At 37.7% G+C, this 20,736-nt stretch overlaps 1 protein-coding gene across 1 annotated transcript; it reads right to left on the reverse strand.

Annotated features, from left to right (window-relative positions):
- Positions 1–3,469: 3,469 nt before the first annotated feature.
- Positions 3,470–6,299, reverse strand: LOC106426439 (dehydration-responsive element-binding protein 1B-like). The gene has a single exon (XM_013867159.3). It carries the CDS (start codon positions 4,475–4,477, stop codon positions 3,644–3,646), a length of 834 nt encoding a protein of 277 aa, XP_013722613.1. The 5' UTR covers positions 4,478–6,299; the 3' UTR covers positions 3,470–3,643.
- Between the last annotated feature and the right edge of the window lie 14,437 nt (positions 6,300–20,736).

Below are 20,736 nucleotides of genomic sequence, written 5' to 3' on the forward strand. Positions count from 1 at the left end.
GGTCCAAGCCCGTGTCCCCCCGTATAATAATAATTAGGGCTCCAATTTTTTTATAAATCTATATTTTATATATAAAAAAATTATAAATATAATAAATAAAATTGAAAAGGGCCAAAATTATTTGATATATATATATAGTTTTATTTTCATTACAAAATTTTAAAAATATTACTGATTAAATTTTAAAAATATTTAAACATTATCTATATAAAATTTTAGAGGATAAATTATTTTTTGCCCTATGGTCCCTGACAGCGTAAAACCGGTCCTGGGCACAATTAAAAAAAAGGCACGGTTCTGAGATAAAAAGATTCGTCCAACCAGGTCAGGCCCGGTCCGTAAAAATAAAGGGTGGGATGAAAAAAAAATTATGGGCCTATCATTTAGTAACTAAAATAATAAAAATAGAAATGCTGGAGACAAACGTTGAACCTAGCATACAAAACACACTTAAACAAAGCATAAACCAACTATGCTACCCGAGATTTTTACAACTCAAAGGCCGAAATATAAGATATTTTAAAACTGGCCGGAAGCACATGCTCTACAATTTGTACCCAAAGCTGCTACTGCGTCCAACTCCGGGAAAGGTAATTTTTCCAGAAGGTGACTAGCTCCTTTTGCTTCTCATATCAACGTAAGGTTCAAAACGGTAGCTTGAGAGTATTTCAGTCTGAATTGTATTACAAATTACATTATATAAACTAATATAAGCATAAATGCAAATAATATATTTACCACTACAAGAATAAAGCGTAAACTCTGACAGTCATATTCATCTGTAGTTGGTCGGTAACAGATATTTTGACAAATTTCCGACAATCAAATTTTAGTAGGAATTTGGGTCTTGGAAACTCCATTTGTCAGAAATTAATCGGTAAATTTCGATCATAAATAGCGTTAGAAGTATCTGTCGGAATGATGATATTCCGAGAAATATACTCTTATAAACTTCCGACAACTTAATATTTTAATTAAGAAAAACAAAAAAAACTCAAATAATATTAAAATTACTGAATATTCAATACATATAAATATATTAAATATAAAACTTCTATAAAACAATAAGTAAAAATAAAAATATTAGAATGCGACTGTGCCCGGTGTAGGGTGCACGGTAGCGATGTAGTGGGCGATGGTGCCGATGTAGGATATGGAGCTGGCCGTGATGGTGGAGGTGGAGTGAGAAGTGACGGCGGTGGAAGGAGATGCATTGTGGTGGTGCAAGGAGTTCAAGGGTGGTGGTTCAAGGAACTTTGGTTTGAAGAACAATACATGCAGCATATGCGAGCATGAAGAACAACTTCACGAACAGCGATTCCACTATACAGCTCTCCCCATAACACTTGGATTGATAAACGGTTATGCATGTACGACATTCTCGATAAACATGCTTTCTCCAAAGCACACGGCTACAACGAACGGCTCCGCATAAAGCACGTTGGAACCTCCAAAAAGCATGCATACTATAATCTGCAAGAAATTGTGCTTCCTCTGAGAATCGAACCGCAAACTTGGTATAGAAGCCTTTAAAGTTTAAACCTTGACCGCTAAGCCATAGTGCTTCTACGACCACAAATGTTAGGTTTAGCTATTATTATTATTATTATTATTATTATTATTATTTATTTTTCTATATTTTCTTTATGCATGCAATGAACTGGCACTTCTTTTTGTAGTGGACAACTTCCGACGAACATTTATCTAGAAATTCAATGAAAAGGGACAAAAATAATTTATTTTAATACTGTCAACTTTCCGATGCAACTCCAAGCAGACACCGAGAATGCTCATTTGTCGGTACAACCCGAGATTTTTCGACAATATTACCCAGAAATTTCCGAAAATACGTATTTGTCGGAACTTCATATTCTTTCCGAGAAAATTCCAACAAACTTACCGAGAATTCGTCGAGAATCTCTTTTTCCGGAAAGTTTCTGCAAATTTCCGATGAACTTGAAAATTACTCACCATTTTCTTGATGAGCCGTTGGGATTAAGTTGTCATAGCATGAATGCAAAATTTCTAAATTAAAATAGTGACAAATCTTTACAACCTTTTCATAGTCTTGGTTTCGACTCATAATCTCATAAATCATTATCTTGTTGATTTTCTATTAATTTTGGAATTGAGTAAAATCACTATGCACCAATAAAATACAGACGAAGATCAAGATCGGCATATGGGGGAGCTCCCGCAGCACAATATGCCTTTTATGATTAGGAAATATACTTTTGCTAAATATGTTTATCTAAAGAGTAAATAATATCAGATTTTGAGATTAGTATAAATACGAATCAAAAAAATTGTAAATATTCATTCACATAATCAATATGCAGACCATAAACGAGTATATATCTCAATTATGTTTTGCTCTCTTAAGCTATTTATTCTTTTTGGGTTAATTTGCGTTTTGTTCACAACAATATCCTAGTGATTCTTTTTTATTTTAAAGACAAAGGATTTACCAATTGGAGATCACCACGCCTAAAAGTAGAATACTGTGAACATCTCTATTTAGTTATTTCTGTATAAGAGACCGGTGAAGCTAGGAGTCAGAACACGTCTTTTTAAAACACTATTTGAGACAAACATTTTATCTACACCCAAGTTTGATTTAGTATGGTATATGTTCCGCTTTACATAACAAACATATTAGGGCCAACCCTGACAATGGTTACAGCCTACGGGTTTTCTAAGCATAGATAAAGCTTACAGTTACTTGGTAAGATGGAGCCGTTCTTTTATAACGTGTTAATATCAACTATAGACAGTAATATATAATACATCATACTGTATTAAATTTTAAATAGTACAAATCAAAGATATAAAAATATAAATAACACAGCTAAAATAAACACCACATGCTTAAAATTAGTGTTTGACATCATTATAATTATTTTCACTCTATTAAACAAAATCACCTCAAACTCTAATCCGTTAAATAAATGATCAAATCAAGTTTATTCAGATTCATATGAATCAAATTGGTTTTGTCAAAAAAAAAAATGAATCAAATTGGTAAACTTAAATATCCTACATATAAGTCAACCCATATCTCTAATTTTGTGTATTAACTTTCCTGAAACTTTTGCTCCAAATCTTCTGCTATTCATATAGGTTCACTATATTTTTGCTATTCCTCTTTATAGTAATGCCCATAACTTTTTCTATCCATTAGATACCCCATAACTTTTGCCAATAACTGAAGTACCCCTATATTGTTTCTACTTAGAGAAATGCTATTCAAAAAGATTTATAACCTTTGAAAATATGTTTTCAAATTAATAACTCTTGGATTTCAAAATCTTTTACAAATTAAATCTAAATAGTGAAATATTTATCCTTTTAATACACAATCACTTTAAAATTTATACTGGATCCATTTTTTTATTTCTCCGTTTTCATTTAATAACATTCTTTCTCTTTTCTATTCTATTTGTATTTCAACTAAATTTGGAGTGTAAAGGAAACCAAACGTGATTATGCTGCACACAAAAAATAATCAGCATTTTGACAACACCACGGCGGAACATTTACACTCGTTTCCTACACTAATAAAGATCCCCATTAAAAGTTAAAGGCAGAATTAGAAATTCGATAAAATATTATTGCACAATGTATAATTTTTAAAACACGAGTATTAATAACTCCAGAGGTTCATGTCCGCATCTCCTTCCAAGTCATCATTATGTCCCCATTGTACAGATGGTGGCGGCAAAAGCATCCCTGCCGCCATATCAGCCAACAAGGTCGGCATCTCGTACGTCCACTCCTCGTCCATGTAAAATCCTTTGCTCAGTTCATCCGTAACAACAGCAGCCTCCACCGTCGACTCCTCCGCCATGTTGAACCCTTCACTTTGTTCCTCCGTAAAAACAGCCTCCACCATCGTCTCCTCCATGTCTACGCCATGATCTGTCGTCGTGTCATTCACCTCAGCCTGAGAAGCCACCGCTGTTGCCTCCTCCATGTTCATGCCATGATCTGTCGTCGTGTCATTCACTTCAGCCTGAGAAGCCACCGCCATCGTCTCCTCCATCGTCACATCACTTTTCTCAGCCTCAAAAGCCAATGCGGCTTCAGCAGCAGCCTTCTGGATATCCTTGTGGCAGGTTGTCTCCGGGATGCGGAGCCGCGAAGCCGAGTCCGCATAATTGAGGCAGGCGCCTCTTCCACGGAGGGCTAGGGCAGCCACGTCGTGAGCACGAGCTGCCATCTCAGCTGTTTTGAAAGTTCCAAGCCAAATTCTAGATTTCTTGTTTGGTTCCCTCACTTCACACACCCACTTACCTGACTTTCTCAGACGAACTCCTCGGTAAATGGGGTGACGTGTCTCCTGAAACTTCTTCCTACCCGCTGGCTTCTTCGGACAGCTTGCCGCCAACATGGGATAATAATCACCTCCTACTACCGTAGTAACCGGAGACTCGTTCTCGGAGCCAACCATTTCAGTGGAAGCAGGGAATGTGTTCATTGTTGAAAAATCTTTTGAGAAAAACTGGATAAGGCTGAGTACAGTAAGTAACTAACTAACAAGATCTTTGTTCTGTCCGGTTTGATAAAATATCTATTTTATCTATTTTATCTATCTCTCTTTATGTTCTTTTTCAGGTGGATTTTAAAAGTTTGTGGTTTGCGAAAAGTGGGAATAAGAGTTGGTGTTTATATTGGCCTGGAATATTTGGAATTGTGTGGGGTATAATTTGAGAAGAACACGGTGTTTTTGGTTCCGAGAGTGACATGTGGACAGAACACAGCTAAAGTGATCCCACGGTTTTGTGTGAATGCGTTGTTTTCATTCACTCATAGGACGCCACGTGACATCTTGACCTTTATGTGTATGGCTTTTGACTCTTCACTCGTTATACCTTTATGGGAGTTTTTAACTCTCATTGTGTGAGTGTGTGGCTGTTGTGTTTGTTTTGTATAGGACAACTCTGTATTTATCTATTAAATTCCATGAATAAACAAAATGTTATTATTGATCAACCATCTAGAATCGGGGGCATGAATCGACTAAAGAATAATACGTTCTCTAACTTTATTTAAAAAAAATCATCATTCAGAAGGAATAATTTTTCCTTCTCATTTTTTCTCATTCTCTTTTTTTTTTTATAGAAATAAAGAACAAAACTATTCCTTGTTAAATTTGAGAAGAAACAATCATTCATTTTTATTCCTGCTGTTTTATTACTTTATGTTTGTTTCCTATTCGTTCCTCTTGTTTCCAGAATGGTCACCAGTCGGACCGATCTGCGAAATAATGGTTTAAGTGCATTGCTAAAGAAAATAAAAAATAGCTTAAGTTATGTCTAGTTATTATTTTGAGTTGTTATTGTATACTTTTGTTTCAAAAAGATTCATGTTTTAGGAAAAAAAATTATTTTGAAAAGATGCATTTTTATATTTCCAATGCATTCATTAATGATAAATGGTAAACTTCAAAAAATATAATTGTGCTTATTAAAATTTTATTGGTTAAAAATTATGGAAAATAGTTAACTAAGAAAAATATTGATCAATAACTAAAATTTTATATATTTTTAATAAGTGTAAAGATTCTAAAACATATATCTTTTTGGAACTGAGAGAATATATAAAAGCATTCTTTTAAAATGTTATATAATAAACACTTTTAATATGCAAGACACTTCTTAAAGTGGACAAGAACGTTTATTTCATATTTGTAGCTAGGAAAAAAAATATTGGCACGTCCTGAACCTACCATTTTTGTTTGTCGCCACAGAAACAGCCGTTAAAAGTGTATGAATTCAACTAGAAACTTGTCGCATTCAAAGTCACCATATGAACTACTAGCAGACAATCAAACATTGTGGTTAAGGGTTTGAATCGATTTGAGAGTATGAAATCTAAATCGTTGGTAAGTGTTGTGTGATTGTAGTGAGAGAGGATATTAGAGTTTTAACTCAATTGCTGTCAAGGCTACAAGTTTGTACGAGAGAGAGAGGTGATGAAGAGGGAAGCCGTACGTCGACATATTATAGGGTTTTTACTTTTTAGTGAAGAGATTAACAAGTTTGGTTTTGGAACAAAGAAAGATATTTTCGATAATTTACTCCTCAACGAAAGTCTCTTGCTAAAAATTAAGCACTTCATGGTTTGGATTGCACAATGAGTTAAGGGATATATGTGAAAGGAAGGTTGACTAGGTATTAGAGTAATCACTACAAGAAAACAGCAGTATTCTGACGGACATTCCGAGGGAAAATGAAAACCTCGGAATATCCCGAGGAATTTCCGAGGAAATTCCGAGGAAGCACAAAATTGAGTTTCTTCGGAATTTCCTCGGAATATACCGACGGAATTCCGAGGAAATATCTATCCGTCAGAATATTCCGAGGAAATTCCGAGCGAAAATGGATTCCTCGGAAAAAACCGATGAATTCCGAGGAAATATTATAGCCGTTGGAGAGCCGTTGGGGGATTTTACAAAATTCCGAGGAAATTCCGACGAACTAGCCTTTTCCGTCGGAATTCCGTCGGAATTTCCTCGGTCTGTCGGCAGGATTTAAACTATAAATACAAGCACTCCTCTTCCTCTTCATTCACTCCATATCTTCATCCTCCCTCTTATTCTATTTACACACGAATTTGATTCATAAAAAATATGTCTTCTTCAAATTATTTTCGTTCTTGGATCGATCCACCTCATTTGGATCCGAACACGAGATTGCTTACGGAAGAATACCAACGAGGTATAACCGAATTCATGGGGTTAGTTCACCGACAACCGGAAGAAAAAACAGGTATGTTAAGATGTCCTTGCTCTAATTGTAAAAATAGAAAGGTTATTAAAGAGTGGGATGTTTGGACTCATCTATATTTGAGTGGGTTTACACGAAGTTACAAAATTTGGTATCATCATGGGGAAACTGATTATGAACATGGTAGTACTAGCGAACCTCAGCCAGCGGTTAGATTAGAAGAACCAATTAGAACGGATGTAGATTATGGTGTAGGTACTGAGCAGATGGTAAATGATCATTTTAGAGGGGAAGATTTACCCAATGCAGAAGCTAGGAGATTTTATGATATGTTGGATGCTGGAAAGCAACCATTGTACGAAGGTTGCAGAGATGGTCATTCAGCTTTATCATCTGCTACAAGATTGATGGGCATTAAAACAGATTATAATTTGGCTGAAGACTGTGTGGATGCGATTGCTGATTTTGTAAAAGGTATTCTACCCGAGGATAATGTAGCTCCTGGTTCATACTACGAGGTTCAGAAACTCGTAGCTGGTCTTGGTTTATCGTATCAGGTAATAGATGTATGCAGCGACAACTGCATGATTTATTGGAGGGCGGATGAACAGCGGGTTACATGCAAATTTTGTGGAAAGCCTCGTTATAAAGATACGAGTGGAAGAGTTCCAGTGCCATATAAAAGGATGTGGTATTTACCTTTGACGGAAAGGTTGCAGAGGTTGTATCTGTCTGAACGCACAGCGCAACCAATGAGATGGCATGCGGAGCACTCAACAGATGGTGAGATCAGACATCCTTCAGATGCAAAAGCGTGGAAGCATTTCCAATCAAAGTATCCCGACTTTGCGTATGAGAGAAGAAATGTCTACCTTGGATTATGTACTGATGGTTTCAGTCCGTTTGGCAAGAGTGGAAGACAGTATTCTCTATGGCCCGTCATTCTTACACCATACAACCTACCCCCAAACTTGTGCTTGCGACGAGAGTTTTTGTTTCTCTCGATTCTCGTTCCCGGACCAGAGCATCCTAAGAGATCACTTGATGTGTTTCTTCAGCCACTAATATATGAGTTGCAACAACTATGGGCTCAAGGTGCTGAAACATACGATGTTTCGTGTAAAGAAAACTTTCAAATGCGGGCAGTACTAATGTGGACAATAAGTGATTTTCCAGCATATGGTATGTTGTCTGGATGGACAACGCATGGAAGGCTATCATGTCCATATTGTCAAGATAACACTGATGCTTTCCAACTAAAACACGGAAGGAAAACGTGTTGGTTTGACTGTCACAGGAGATTCCTACCACCTGATCATCCATATCGTAGGAGTAGGAATTTGTTTACGAAGAACAAGAGGGTGTTTGACAGTCCACCTCCGGAAATTTTGGGAAAGATTTGAAGATACAACTAAGAGATTTTGGTGCAGAAAGGACGCCAGACGTCGGTGGACATGAGCGTTTTCCGGTAGATGCTGTTGGAGAACTACATAACTGGCACAAAAAAGTATTTTCTGGGATCTGCCATACTGGGAGGATCATCTGCTAAGGCATAATTTAGATGTCATGCATATTGAGAAGAACTTTTTTGACAATCTCATGAACACGATCCTTAATGTTCAAGGTAAAACAAAGGATAATTTGAAGTCAAGACTGGATTTAGTCGATATATGTGCTCGTTCAGAACTTCATGTTGATGAGAATGGTAGGGCTCCTTTTCCCATATACCGACTTGATGCAGAGGGAAAAGATGCGTTCTTTGATTGGATTTCAAACGATGTGGAATTTCCAGACGGTTACGCATCAAATTTGCGTAACTGTATCGACAGAAAGGAAGGAAAGTTTACTGGCTTGAAAAGCCACGATTGCCATGTAATGATGCAGCGCCTCCTTCCGTTCGCCTTCAAGGAACTATTAGCACGAAATGTTCATGAAGCAATTGCAGGGATAAGTGGTTTCTTCCGCGATTTATGCACGAGATCAGTGACTCTTGAAGGTATTGAAAATTTGAAGACTAACATAGCCGTGATTCAGTGCAACCTTGAGAAGATATTTCCTCCCTCATTTTTTGATGTTATGGAGCATCTTGTTATTCACCTGGCAAGAGAATTGGAACTTGGTGGTCCTGTGCAGTATAGATGGATGTATCTGTATGAGCGGTATATGTTCCATTTGAAAAAGATGGTGAAAAATTTAAGTAGGGTGGAAGGTTCTATAGTCGCACAGATGATCAATGAAGAAACTTCAAACTTTGCCGAGTACTACTTTCCAGCAGAAGTTCAGACCAAAAACAGAAGACCTGCTCGGCATGATGATAGAGGCGAACGGGCAACATATCATGTTACGGTTCCAGACATTTTCACAGACGTTGGACGACTTAGCGGAAAACCAAAGGACCGTCGACTTACTGAGCAGGAGCGCAGTCATTTGCAAACATATTTGCTCACCAACTGCGAAGACGTTCTACAATATGAGAGGTAAATAAATGAGCTTACAAATTTTTATTTTAACAAGTTGAAATTTAAATCTTAATTAATTACATTATTGTCATCATATACAGGATTTTCATGGCAGAAAAGCGGTTCGAGTATAGATACGCCACAGAGGACGAACTAGAAGAAATGAAGCAGAGAGAATTTACTGGATGGATGTTTACTTATGTGAGTGCTTTAAACAAATTAAAATATATTTTATCACATATTTATACTAATTCACATTTATTGATATAACATATATATATATATGTGCTATTAATAGGTGTCTGCTGGTTTGGCCAGAGGTGAAACATTTGACGATTGGATACGTGAGATGGTCGTTGGACCAAACTTTGTTGTGAAGTCATATCCGAGATTTTGTACTCGAGGATATGCATTCACAACTCAGAAGAGGAGACGTTCGAGTACGATTTATGATGCTGGCGTTTGTTCTGCATCAGGAGATGATGTATACTACGGACACATACATGAGATTTTGGAAATCAAGTATTTGGGCATGGTTGGATTGCGCTGTACTGTTTTCTATTGTGATTGGCACGACAACACTCCAGATCGAGGTGTGAGAACAGATGCATTTGGTGTTACATCAGTAAATTCGAGGCGAAAGCTGCAATATTATGATCCTTTCATTCTTGCTTCTCAGGCCGATCAGGTATTAAATGTTAATTATTCAGAATGATTCATCATCATGTGTATTAATTTATAATTTTTTTAAATGTTACAGGTTTGTTATATCAAGTACCCCCGGGTGAGGAACAGAGATGATCCATGGGTTACTGTTACAAGACTCAACCCGAGAGGCCGAGTTCAGGGAAGTTCTGAGCTGGAAGACCCACTACAACCAAGCACATCCGGCAACTTAAGTGCAGCAGAAGATTTAGCTGGAGTTGGCCTTGTAGTCGATTTAACCGACTTTGGAGAGGAAGCCGTCGTTCACGTAGAGGATGAACCAGTGATTGGAGAGTTTCACCAAGATCCAATTCAGATTCATCTGGTGATGATGACTCGGAAACAGACTACCATTGATTTTTTTTTTTTTTTTTAAGAAATACCGAGGAAATTCTGAGGAACACTTGATATAACCTCTTTCCTCGGATATTAGTTATTTGGTTTATCTAGCAAGGCAAAGCTGAATACGAATTAAAAACTACTCAAAACACAACCAAATAAAACGAAGAAACCATGTAAAAGAAATACGAACTCATAATTAAGAAAAAAAAACTAAGTTCAAAATTAACAGAAAATAAGACCATAAAACGTTAGAATAAAAAAAAAAAAAATAGCGCGGTCGGAAATCAAATGGCAATACTGGCCGGTGATAGCTCCTACTCCTCGTCTCCTGCTCCAGATGTTCCTGCATCGTTGGGTCTCTTGGACCTCTTTCTTACCCTGTGTGTACCACTCGAACCCGAACCAGAGCTGGATGGAGAGTTGTCCCGATGAACTACATCATCATTTTGGCAACGACACGGCCTGATACGTGAAATGGCAGCCCAGATCTTGTGTAGCATGTCGTTTTTTGTCTTTATGCTCTGATCTCTCCAATGTTGTTGCTGGCGCGAAGTGGCGTTCGGTGGAAGCTCTTGCAGCTTGTACTGGCTGGAGTCTGATGGGAGTAGCTGATGGGGTTGTGAATCATCTGGAATGGCTTGTGCAGCCTCATCTTCTCCTTCTTCATCAACCACAGCCTTGCCTTTGGTCTGATATTTTGGCGTGAAGAAGGATGGCTTGTCTACTAGTGCGGTAGCAGGGGGTAGGAACTCAACTGCAGCCTCTGAAAGTAGAGCAGTCAGGCCGATCTGAGGCAGGTGGCAGTAGAGTGTTTTCTTCGCTCGGTCCTGGAATACGTAGACGTAAGGACCATCCCGATCGATCCTCGAGTGGGGACCAGCTATGAACTCCTTACTTACTAGAGAAATGACATCCAGGTAGTTCCAAGCAATGTTGTTCGATTTGTCCAGTGCTACCTGCTGGTTCTGGCAGTCTACACCCACATGTCTAAGGATCCGAGTAATCACTGCACCAAATCCACATGCATTGCTCTTGGATTTGGTTACTTTCCCCTTGTATCCTGCTAAGTTTGCGGCCAGCACCGCTCCCATGTTGAAGGCAGTAGCAGGTGGGAATGTAGAGTTTCCAAATGCCGGTAGCAAATGCCTCACACCTTGGTACAGGAGGCACAACTCCCATTGCGTGACTGATGCGGTTGTGGTTGTCCCGTATAGCAATGAGCCAATGAGGCGTGTCGCATATCTCAGTACTGGGCTCCGGATAAGTGACTCCTTTGCCTGAGAAGATCTATAAACCCCTGTGCCAATCGTTTCCCAGAAGTTCAACAGCTCTGAAGTCCAATAAAGACCAGATGTCCTCTCCCCGCACTCAATCCAAATAGTCTGCAGAGGTCTGTGAAAGATACCTCATAGTATACTTTCTGCACTACGAATGCCAGAAAACCTTCCTGATGGCTATCATCGGGACAGCTGACGTATGCGGATGCTATGAACTGGCGTACCAACTCCGGATAAGTGGGTTCCTTGAGGTTGCATAGTTGGCCTAGACCCATGTTCTGGAATAACCCTTCAATGTCTGCTTTGATTCCCAATATTGTCATCGTCTCAGGACATGCTAGTTGTGTAGCCGGAACGGCTACCTTCTTCATGTTGTTGTAGTGGGTCGTATCAGACTTATCCCACTTCTTTGGCCTTTGCGTCTCTCGCTGAGACGAACCCTCTTCTTGTGTGTTCTTCTTTGCTGATGTTTTCGTGCGCTTCATTCTCTTCAAAATAGAATCATTGCTCTCAACATGGTTATAATCAATTAAGAACTCAAAGCAACATGAAAATGAAAGGCGAAATCGAGTTGTGATAAAAAAAAACGAAATTGAAAAAAATTCTCAATCCCTAAATCATCTCAATTGTGTTCCAAACTCGTTGATCACAGACAATTGTGTTCTATTCCATGTTTAAACATCTGTTTCATGCATATTTGATCAAGGAATCAACAAGGAAATAAGAAATTCACAAAACCCAAATATTGCTCAAGAACACGATTTCAGAATGTGGAGATTCGCGGAATATACCTATCTTAGGGTGAAAACGAGTGTAGGAATCAGGTAGAGCTCGAAAAATCAAGGGGGATAGAGCCCAAAATTGTTCAAATCGGATGATTATAGAGAGAGAAAGGGGGGGGGGCGAATTTATAGGGGAAATCGGAGGGGATGAGAGTTCTGAGGTTTAGATCAAAAAAAGGTCAGGTTTTGCCTTATAATTATGTTTCCCGCACACGCATCGATCGATGCGTTTTTGAACACATACAGATCGATCGATCACATTCTTACGGCCCGGTGCATCTTAGTGATCGATCGATTCGTTTTTATACATATAGCGATCGATCGATTCGTTTATACAAAAACTCACTAGATTTTCCGAGGACATTCCGAGGAACACTTGAGATTCTCGATCGATCGATGGGATAATCTCATCGATCGATCACATTCTTACGGCCCGGTGCATCTTAGTGATCGATCGATGCGTTTCTGGATATATATCCATCGATCGATCCGTTTATAAAAAAACTTACAAGATTTTCCGAGGAAATTCCGAGGAACAATTGAGATTCTCGATCGATCGATTGGATCATCTCATCGATCGATCACATTCTTACGGCATGGTGCATCTTAGTGATCGATCGATGCGTTTCTGGATATATATCCATCGATCGATCCGTTTATAAAAAAACTTACAAGATTTTCCGAGGAAATTCCGAGGAACGATCGGATCATCTCATCGATCAATCACATTCTTATGGCCCGGTGCATCTTTGTGATCGATCGATGCGTTTTTGAACATATATCCATCGATCGATGCGTTTATAAAAAAAATTGACGTTTTGAAACCCCAAACACTAGTTCCTCGTAATTTCCTCGGAATATTCCGAGGAAATTCCGAGGAAGAAGAGGGTTTCCTCGGAGTTCCCTCGGAATAATCCGAGGAAATCCCGAGGAAATAGGGTTTTTAAACCAAAAACGTTGTTTTTGGTTTGAATAACACCTATATAACCCTTATTAAGTGTCTTACGTTCATTATGAAGTCAAATATTTGTTCCTTACCGTATAATTAACACTTTTCCGATTGTATGAACGAAATCCCACAACATAAGAGAAACACTTATACCTTTTAATGAACGGTAAATGGAATACTTTCAATTAGTTTTGAAATTTGTTATTTCATGGTTTATGCTCATCTATACAAAGAATTCTCAATGGTATGCATTACAATTGTATAAGAAATGAAATACGGCAAAAAAAATTGATGTTTTGAAATCCCAAACACTAGTTCCTCGGTATTTCCTCGTAATATTCCGAGGAAATTCCGACGGATATTTTACTATCCGTCGGAATTTCCTCAGAATATTTTCATTTTACCAGGAAAATATTTCGCGAAAATTGAAATTAGAATTCCGACGGAATTCCGACGGAAAATGTCCGTCGGACCCTAGGTTTTATAACCACGAGCCCCTTCTTCTTCCCCATTTCTCTCTTCTTCCTCTGCGCGACTCCTCTCTTCTCTCCGGCGATTTCCCCCTGAAATACGACGATATCTCCGGCGATCTCCCCCTTCTCTTACACAAATCATGTAAGGACCCTATCCCACTCTCTTAGGTTCTATTTCTTAGGTTTTTGTGTAGTTTTGATAGATTTTTGTTAGGGTGATTGGTTAGGATTGTGATTTGGTTGTATAATAGGTTTAGAATTATGATTTGGTTGAATAATTTGTTTTGTTGAATTGATGTAGAATTTTTTTATAATTTTTTTTATTTTTTTGTATTTATAAAATCGATTTTTGTATATAAAATCGATTTTTGTATTTTACAAATCGATTTTTCTATATAAATTCGATTTTTTGGATTTTACAAAAAAATTTTGGTATACAAATTCGATTTTTTTGGATTTTACAAAACATTTTAAATATCTATAAAACTTTTTTTGTGATTAAAAACTATTATTTGGGATTTAAAAATATTTTTAATATATATGTATATTATTAAAACTATTTTTTTAAAATATTAAACTATTTTTATTTATTAAAACTATTTTTTGTTTATTAGAACTATTTTTATATATTTATTAAATATTTTTAATATATATAAATCTTTTTTGTGACTATATTATTTGGGATTTTTATTAAAAACAAAATTAATTTATATATTTCTCTATTTATTAAATATATTTTTTTAATTTACAGGTCTCATGATGATCAGACCCGGCCTCGACAGCGTCGTAGTCGTGGTGGTACGGGGAGCCAGTCTCGGGATTCCAGCCATTTTCAGGATTCCCCTTCGCCCCACAGCTCCAACCATACATCTCCCTCTGCTGCACCCGCTCCTGCTCCTCTCGCTCCCGCTGCTGCATCCGCTCCTGTTCCTCCGGGTCCTCCGGGAGTGATGCATGTTGCGGAGTTGGTTCAACAGCCCGGTCGTGACCATCTTCCGTATCTCACTCCGTATCCACATGGACGGGGTCAAACATGGTAATTAAACATTTTTTTCTTTAAATTTGGATTCATTATTAACCGTTTATTCTTTTTATTAGGTTCAACCGATCCGGGAACGGGATCAGCGCATGGATCAACCGTATGATGTACTCGGCCCTCGACAGTGGACATCCGACTTTCACTCACTTCTCTACCGAGAAGCAGGTTCTGTGGTTTCGTCAGTTTGCGGTAAGTATTCTAATTTCTTACTTATATTTTTAATCTTTAATATAATTTTTCTACTAATTGTGTTTTTTTTTCAGCAAGAGTTCAACTGGAATTCCGATGAGACGCTCTTTATCTATCACCACTTCGTCCATAAAGTAATTGACAACTATGGGAAGCAGATCCACGAGTGGAAGAAGAAGTGGGAAATCAATAAGGTTCGATTTAATTTATTAAACAATTTTTTAATTTATTAAACTATTTTTTAATTTATTAAACTATTTTCTTTTTTTTTATTATTAAAAGGTCCCAAAGTCGATGAACGACACGGTCTGGAAGGAGTTGTGTGCGCATTGGGATAAAGAAGAGACGAAAGAAACTTCTTCCACCAACTCCACCAACCGCAGGAGCGACCGTAAAGGGAAGGGCATCTACAAGCATAACTTGGGTGCTCAATCTATTGCCACTCTGGGAGATCGCATGGTAAGTTCAACCATTTTTTCTTCAATTATTTGAGTTTCAGAATTTTAATTTATTGTGCATTTCTTCTAATTTCTAATGTTTCTTTAATTTATGTTTTTTTTCATGGCGGAAGAAAATGATGGCGAGCCGGTTGATGATCTCGCCCTAATGAGGAGGGCGTATACCAACAAGAAGACCGGCCAGATTGATGACGGTCTTGTGAGGGACGTGGTCGACCTGGTCCAAACTCAGGTGGTAGACGAAGTGTCTCAGCTTCAAACCGAGGATGACGCTTCGACGGCTTCGACCAACTTGTCCCGGTTTCGAATCAACGAAATCGTTGAATCCGTAAGTTCTTTTTTTTTAAAAGTTCAATTCATTTATTTCTTGGTTTAAATTTGTAAATTTCGCTATTTTCTATTCAGTCGGTTCCAAAGAAGAAGGGACGTTTGGTCGGTTTGGGTCGTCGCACCCGGTCGGTTCCTCCTTCTTCTGCACCACCGCCCTTTGTTGATCCAGAAGTGCTTACGGCTCAGTTGAAGGACAAAGATGACCGTATATCTTTGTTGGAGACCCAGATGGCGGCTCAACAGGCGGGCTATGAGGCACAGAGGAGGCTGAACCAGCAAATGATGGAGATGATGCAGAGGATGTACCCGAACGAGGTCTTCCCGGACGTGCCAGACCCGTAGTTTTTTTTTTTCCAAAAACTCGGAATGTTTTACTTTTATTTGTGAAACTTTGAATATTAATTAATATGATTTCAATTTTAATTTTAATTTCATATTTTGGAATTTAAATTTCAGAAATTTTTTTTTTTTAAATTAATATTTTTTACATTCCAAGGAAATTAATTATATTTTTTACTCGATCGATCGATGCGTTTTTGGACATAAATCCATCGATCGATCTGTTTATAAAAAAATGTTCGGAATATACCGAGGGAAACATTTCCTCGGAATATACCGAGGGAACGGTTTCTCGGTATATACCGAGGGACATTTCCCTCGGTATATACCGAGGACCTTTCCGACAAACTAGTGATCTTCGGAATTTCCTCGGAAGTTTGTTTCCTCGGAATTCCGTCGGAAAATTCCGAGGAAAAAAAAATTCCGAAGAATTATTTTCGACGACTTGTTTCGTCGGTATGTCGTCGGAATAACGATATTCCGACGAAATTCCGACTATTTTTTCCCTCAGAATCCTTGCTGTTTTCTTGAATGGACAATGGCTCTTTCGTTTTTCTTTACAATATATACACTATAAAACCACATGTTCTCTATCCTTTTGGTACTTGTTTAATAATCAAAACAATTTTATAAGTACACACACAGTATGAATTTGAAGTTCAAATATAATATGAATACGATCGTGTTTGTCGCTTATCCCCAGACAGATGTTTCTTAAAGTACTAAGTTGGTGTAATATACGAACATAAATAGTGTTAGACGTATTGTACAAATGAATCTAGTTTCGTCTGAAGACCGAAGCCATGGATGAGAGCAGCAGACCGATACATTATCGAGTTATACATCACTCTCTCGATTATATTAATAAAAAAATATCTCCTTTTTGGTCAAATACTGTAGCTATTAAAATATCTCAAATCTATCTATGAAAAACTTGTGGTTTAAATCCAATCACGTGGGTGTAAGAAGGCCTTTTAGAGTCAAGGGCTCAATCAACATACAAAAACAATAATTGTATCTCGATAATAGAGAGTATCATTTCTAACATATATTCGCTTACAAAAAAGAACGTCACTCTCGTCGCTACCCACTCTTAATTTTAACACGTTACTCACTATTGAGTATAGAGACACCTTAGGAGAAAAAGCAAGACGACAAACATAAAGGGCAAAAAGTAGGGCTTTTTGCAAAAGTGACTCAAAACTTGGAGTCAAACAGAAAACTAACATTTTCTTTTGACTCTTTTTTTTTTGAGATTTTAACCCCACACCTGCATTTTATCTACGAAAATGCTATTAACATTTTTTTTTTCTTTTCGAAAATGGCTTCTTTACTGTCTCAACCTCATCTTCTTCAAGTATTTACAATATTGCCACTGCAATGAATAGTGGCAACAACCTTGTACGAACTGTTTGGAGCTTTTAATGCCCTTTAATGCACGTAAATCTCTTTACACTCTCTCTGTTTCAATTGTTATGAACTAAAAACAACATTTCTTTCACTTTCTCTCTATATTCATCCAAAAAACTCAAGCTTTTGATTCAAAATATGGGCTATGGTTGACAGAGCCATATTTCTTTCATTTTGACTTACGGTTGCTTTCGTTTGAGGTTCTGGGTGGTTGGAGAAGACCTTGTGTGCAAACGAAGTCATCTCACCTAGTTTAAGGTACGAATTTGAATTTTTTTTCAAGATCTGTTCGCGTAGAAGACTTACTAGTAAGTCATCTGTATGTAGAAGACTTACTGATGAGTCTTCTGGTCAAACGGACGACTTAAATTAAGTCGTCCAACTTTGTTTGTTAAAAAAAAACACTCCAGACGACTTATATATAAGTCGTCTACGAGAAACGGGCTAGTTTTGCATTTGACCGAATCGTGTCAGATCTTTGACTATTTCTGGACGACTTATAATTCAGTCGTCTCTGGGAAAGTTAAAATTTCAATATTTTATGAAAACTTGACGACTTACGTGTAAGTCGTCCTAGGTTAGTTTTGTAATTGAAAAAATAAAACTTCATAATTTAACTTTAACCAGACGACTTAATATAAAGTCGTCCCTCCAGAAGACTTAATTTAAAGTCGTCCGGGGAAAGCAAAGTCGTCCAGAATTTTTCCCAATTTTCTGGTCAAACCTTGCTTATCCCGGGCGACCTTAAATTAAGTCGTTTAGCTGGACGACTTTCATCTAAGTCGTCTGGAGAAAGTTAAATTTCAAGTTTTATTTTTCAATTACAAAACTAACCTAGGACGACTTACACGTAAGTCGTCAAGTTTTCATAAAATATTGAAATTTTAACTTTCCAAGAGACGACAGAATTATAAGTCGTCCAGAAATAGTCAAAGATCTGACACGATTCGGTCAAATGCAAAACTAGCCCGTTTCTCGTAGACAACTTATATATAAGTCGTCTGAAGTTTTTTTTTTAACAAACAAAGCCGGACGACTTAGAATTAAGTCGTCCCTTTTAATTTTCAATTGCAAAAGTGACCTCTTTAGACGACTTACCTTTAAGTCTTCTGGACGACTTAATGCTAAGTCGTCTGCGGCAATGTTTATTGAACTTCTTCATTTTCTCTATGTTTACTAATGTGTTTTATTTTGAATATTTGCAGATGATTTTTCAGTTACATGCAGTGTATGGAGAATGGTTGTTGAGAGATTTCCGTTGGGATTTTGTGGTTGATGATCTCAAAGGAGCAAGATTGTTTTTATTGAATGAAGATTCAACACATGCTGAACTTGTTGCAATGGCTCAAGAAGATTATAACCTGGACATGAGAACAGTGAGTGTGGAGATTAGCTACTCATTACCAGCAGAAATGATGATGGCTCCAGGCAGTCTTCCCATTCATGTTACAAGTGATAGACAAGTTCGAAACTTGCTGGAGATACTCAAAACCCATAGAGTATGTCTTTGTGTATCAACCAGTTGACTAGTTGTGCAGACGACCTAAATTTAAGTCGTCCAGTCTTGATTACCCGTCCAGACGACTAAATTTTTAGTCGTCCAGTGTATTTTATTTTTAGACGACCTTCTACTAAGTCGTCCAGTGTATTTTATTTTTAGACGACCTTCTACAATCCCTTCAAGTGTGTTTTATTTTTAGACTACCTTCTACTATCCCTTCAAGTGTATTTTATTTTTAGACTACCTTCTACTATCCCTTCAATTGTATTTTATTTTTAGACTACCTTCTACTAAGTCGTCCAGTGTATTTTATTTTTAGAAGTCCAGTGTAAGTCGTCCAGTGTATTTTATTTTTAGAAGTCCAGTGCAAGTCGTCCAGTTGGAAAACCTTCCAGACGACTTATAATAAGTCGTCCAAACCTTCTAGACGACTTATTTGTAAGTCGTCCAGTTGGAAAACCTTCCAGACGACTTATAATAAGTCGTCCAAACCTTCTAGACGACTTATTTGTAAGTCGTCCAGTTGGAAAACCTTCCAGACGACTTATAATAAGTCGTCCAAACCTTCTAGACGACTTATTTGTAAGTCGTCCAGTTGGAAAACCTTTCAGACGACTTATTTCTTCCCTAAGAGCAGTATGCAACTTGCTGTTATCCGTATGATACGAAATGCTATTGTGGGCTTCTGGCTCTTCCCCTGATGTGTATAACCTACGGGGCAGTTCTGGAATATCCATCCTTTTTGTCTGCAAAATAATCAAAGACAACAATATAAGTCCAGACGACTTATTTTTTCAGATCTATCAGGGCTTTTTGCAAAAGTGACTCAAAACTTGGAGTCAAACAGAAAACTAACCTTTTCTTTTGACTCCTTTTCTTTTGAGATTTTAACCCCACACCTGCATTTTATCTACGAAATATGACTCGTCATTGCGGTTATAGATCTGAAAAAATAAACGTGAAACGGTGATAGAGACAACGTTTTATGTTCATCTTTTCCTCGAGATTGATGACTTACCGGCGTTAGGGTTTACAGAGAAACGGCGCTAAGGTTTACAGAGAAGAAGCGGCGGCGCTAGGGTTTAGAAGAAGCGGCGGCGCTAGTGTTTAGAGGAAGCGGCGGTGAGAACATTGGTGATCACGGTGGCGAGGGCGACGGTTTGTTCGGAAATAGTGGAAGCGGCGGCGCTAGGGTTTAGAGGAATCGGCGGCGCTAGGGTTTAGAGGAATCGGCGGCGCTAGGGTTTAGAGGAATCGGCGGCGCTAGGGTTAGAAGAAGCTGCGGCGACAACGGTGAGAATGAAGTGAGATAGATAGCCGACGTTGAGAACGATGGTTTGTTCGGAAATCGTGGGAATTCGAAATCGCCTTTGAGAGAGAACTGTTAGGGTTTCTGAATTTCGCGAAAAATGAAACAAAAAAAAGAAAAAATCACCTTATATATTGGGTAAATAATCCGGTTAGCTTTAAAAGTACATTGGTAAACTTTAAGGTTTGGTCCGGTTTAGACGACTTATTCTGGCTGATAATGTACAACAGACGACTTAATATTTAGTCGTCTGTTTTCAGACGACAAAATATTAAGTCGTCCTAGACCCTAAAATGAACCCCTAAACTAAAATGACTAGATTAACTAACTAACCACATTATAAAATCAAATTACACTTAAATAGTGTTTACTATACACAGAAATGAACACGCATAAGTAATTTTAAAAATTTTCAAAAACGGTTTTAATGCTTTCCAAAATCTAAC

The sequence above is a fragment of the Brassica napus genome, chromosome C8 (assembly GCF_020379485.1).
Source record: "Brassica napus cultivar Da-Ae chromosome C8, Da-Ae, whole genome shotgun sequence".
NCBI lineage: Eukaryota > Viridiplantae > Streptophyta > Magnoliopsida > Brassicales > Brassicaceae > Brassica > Brassica napus.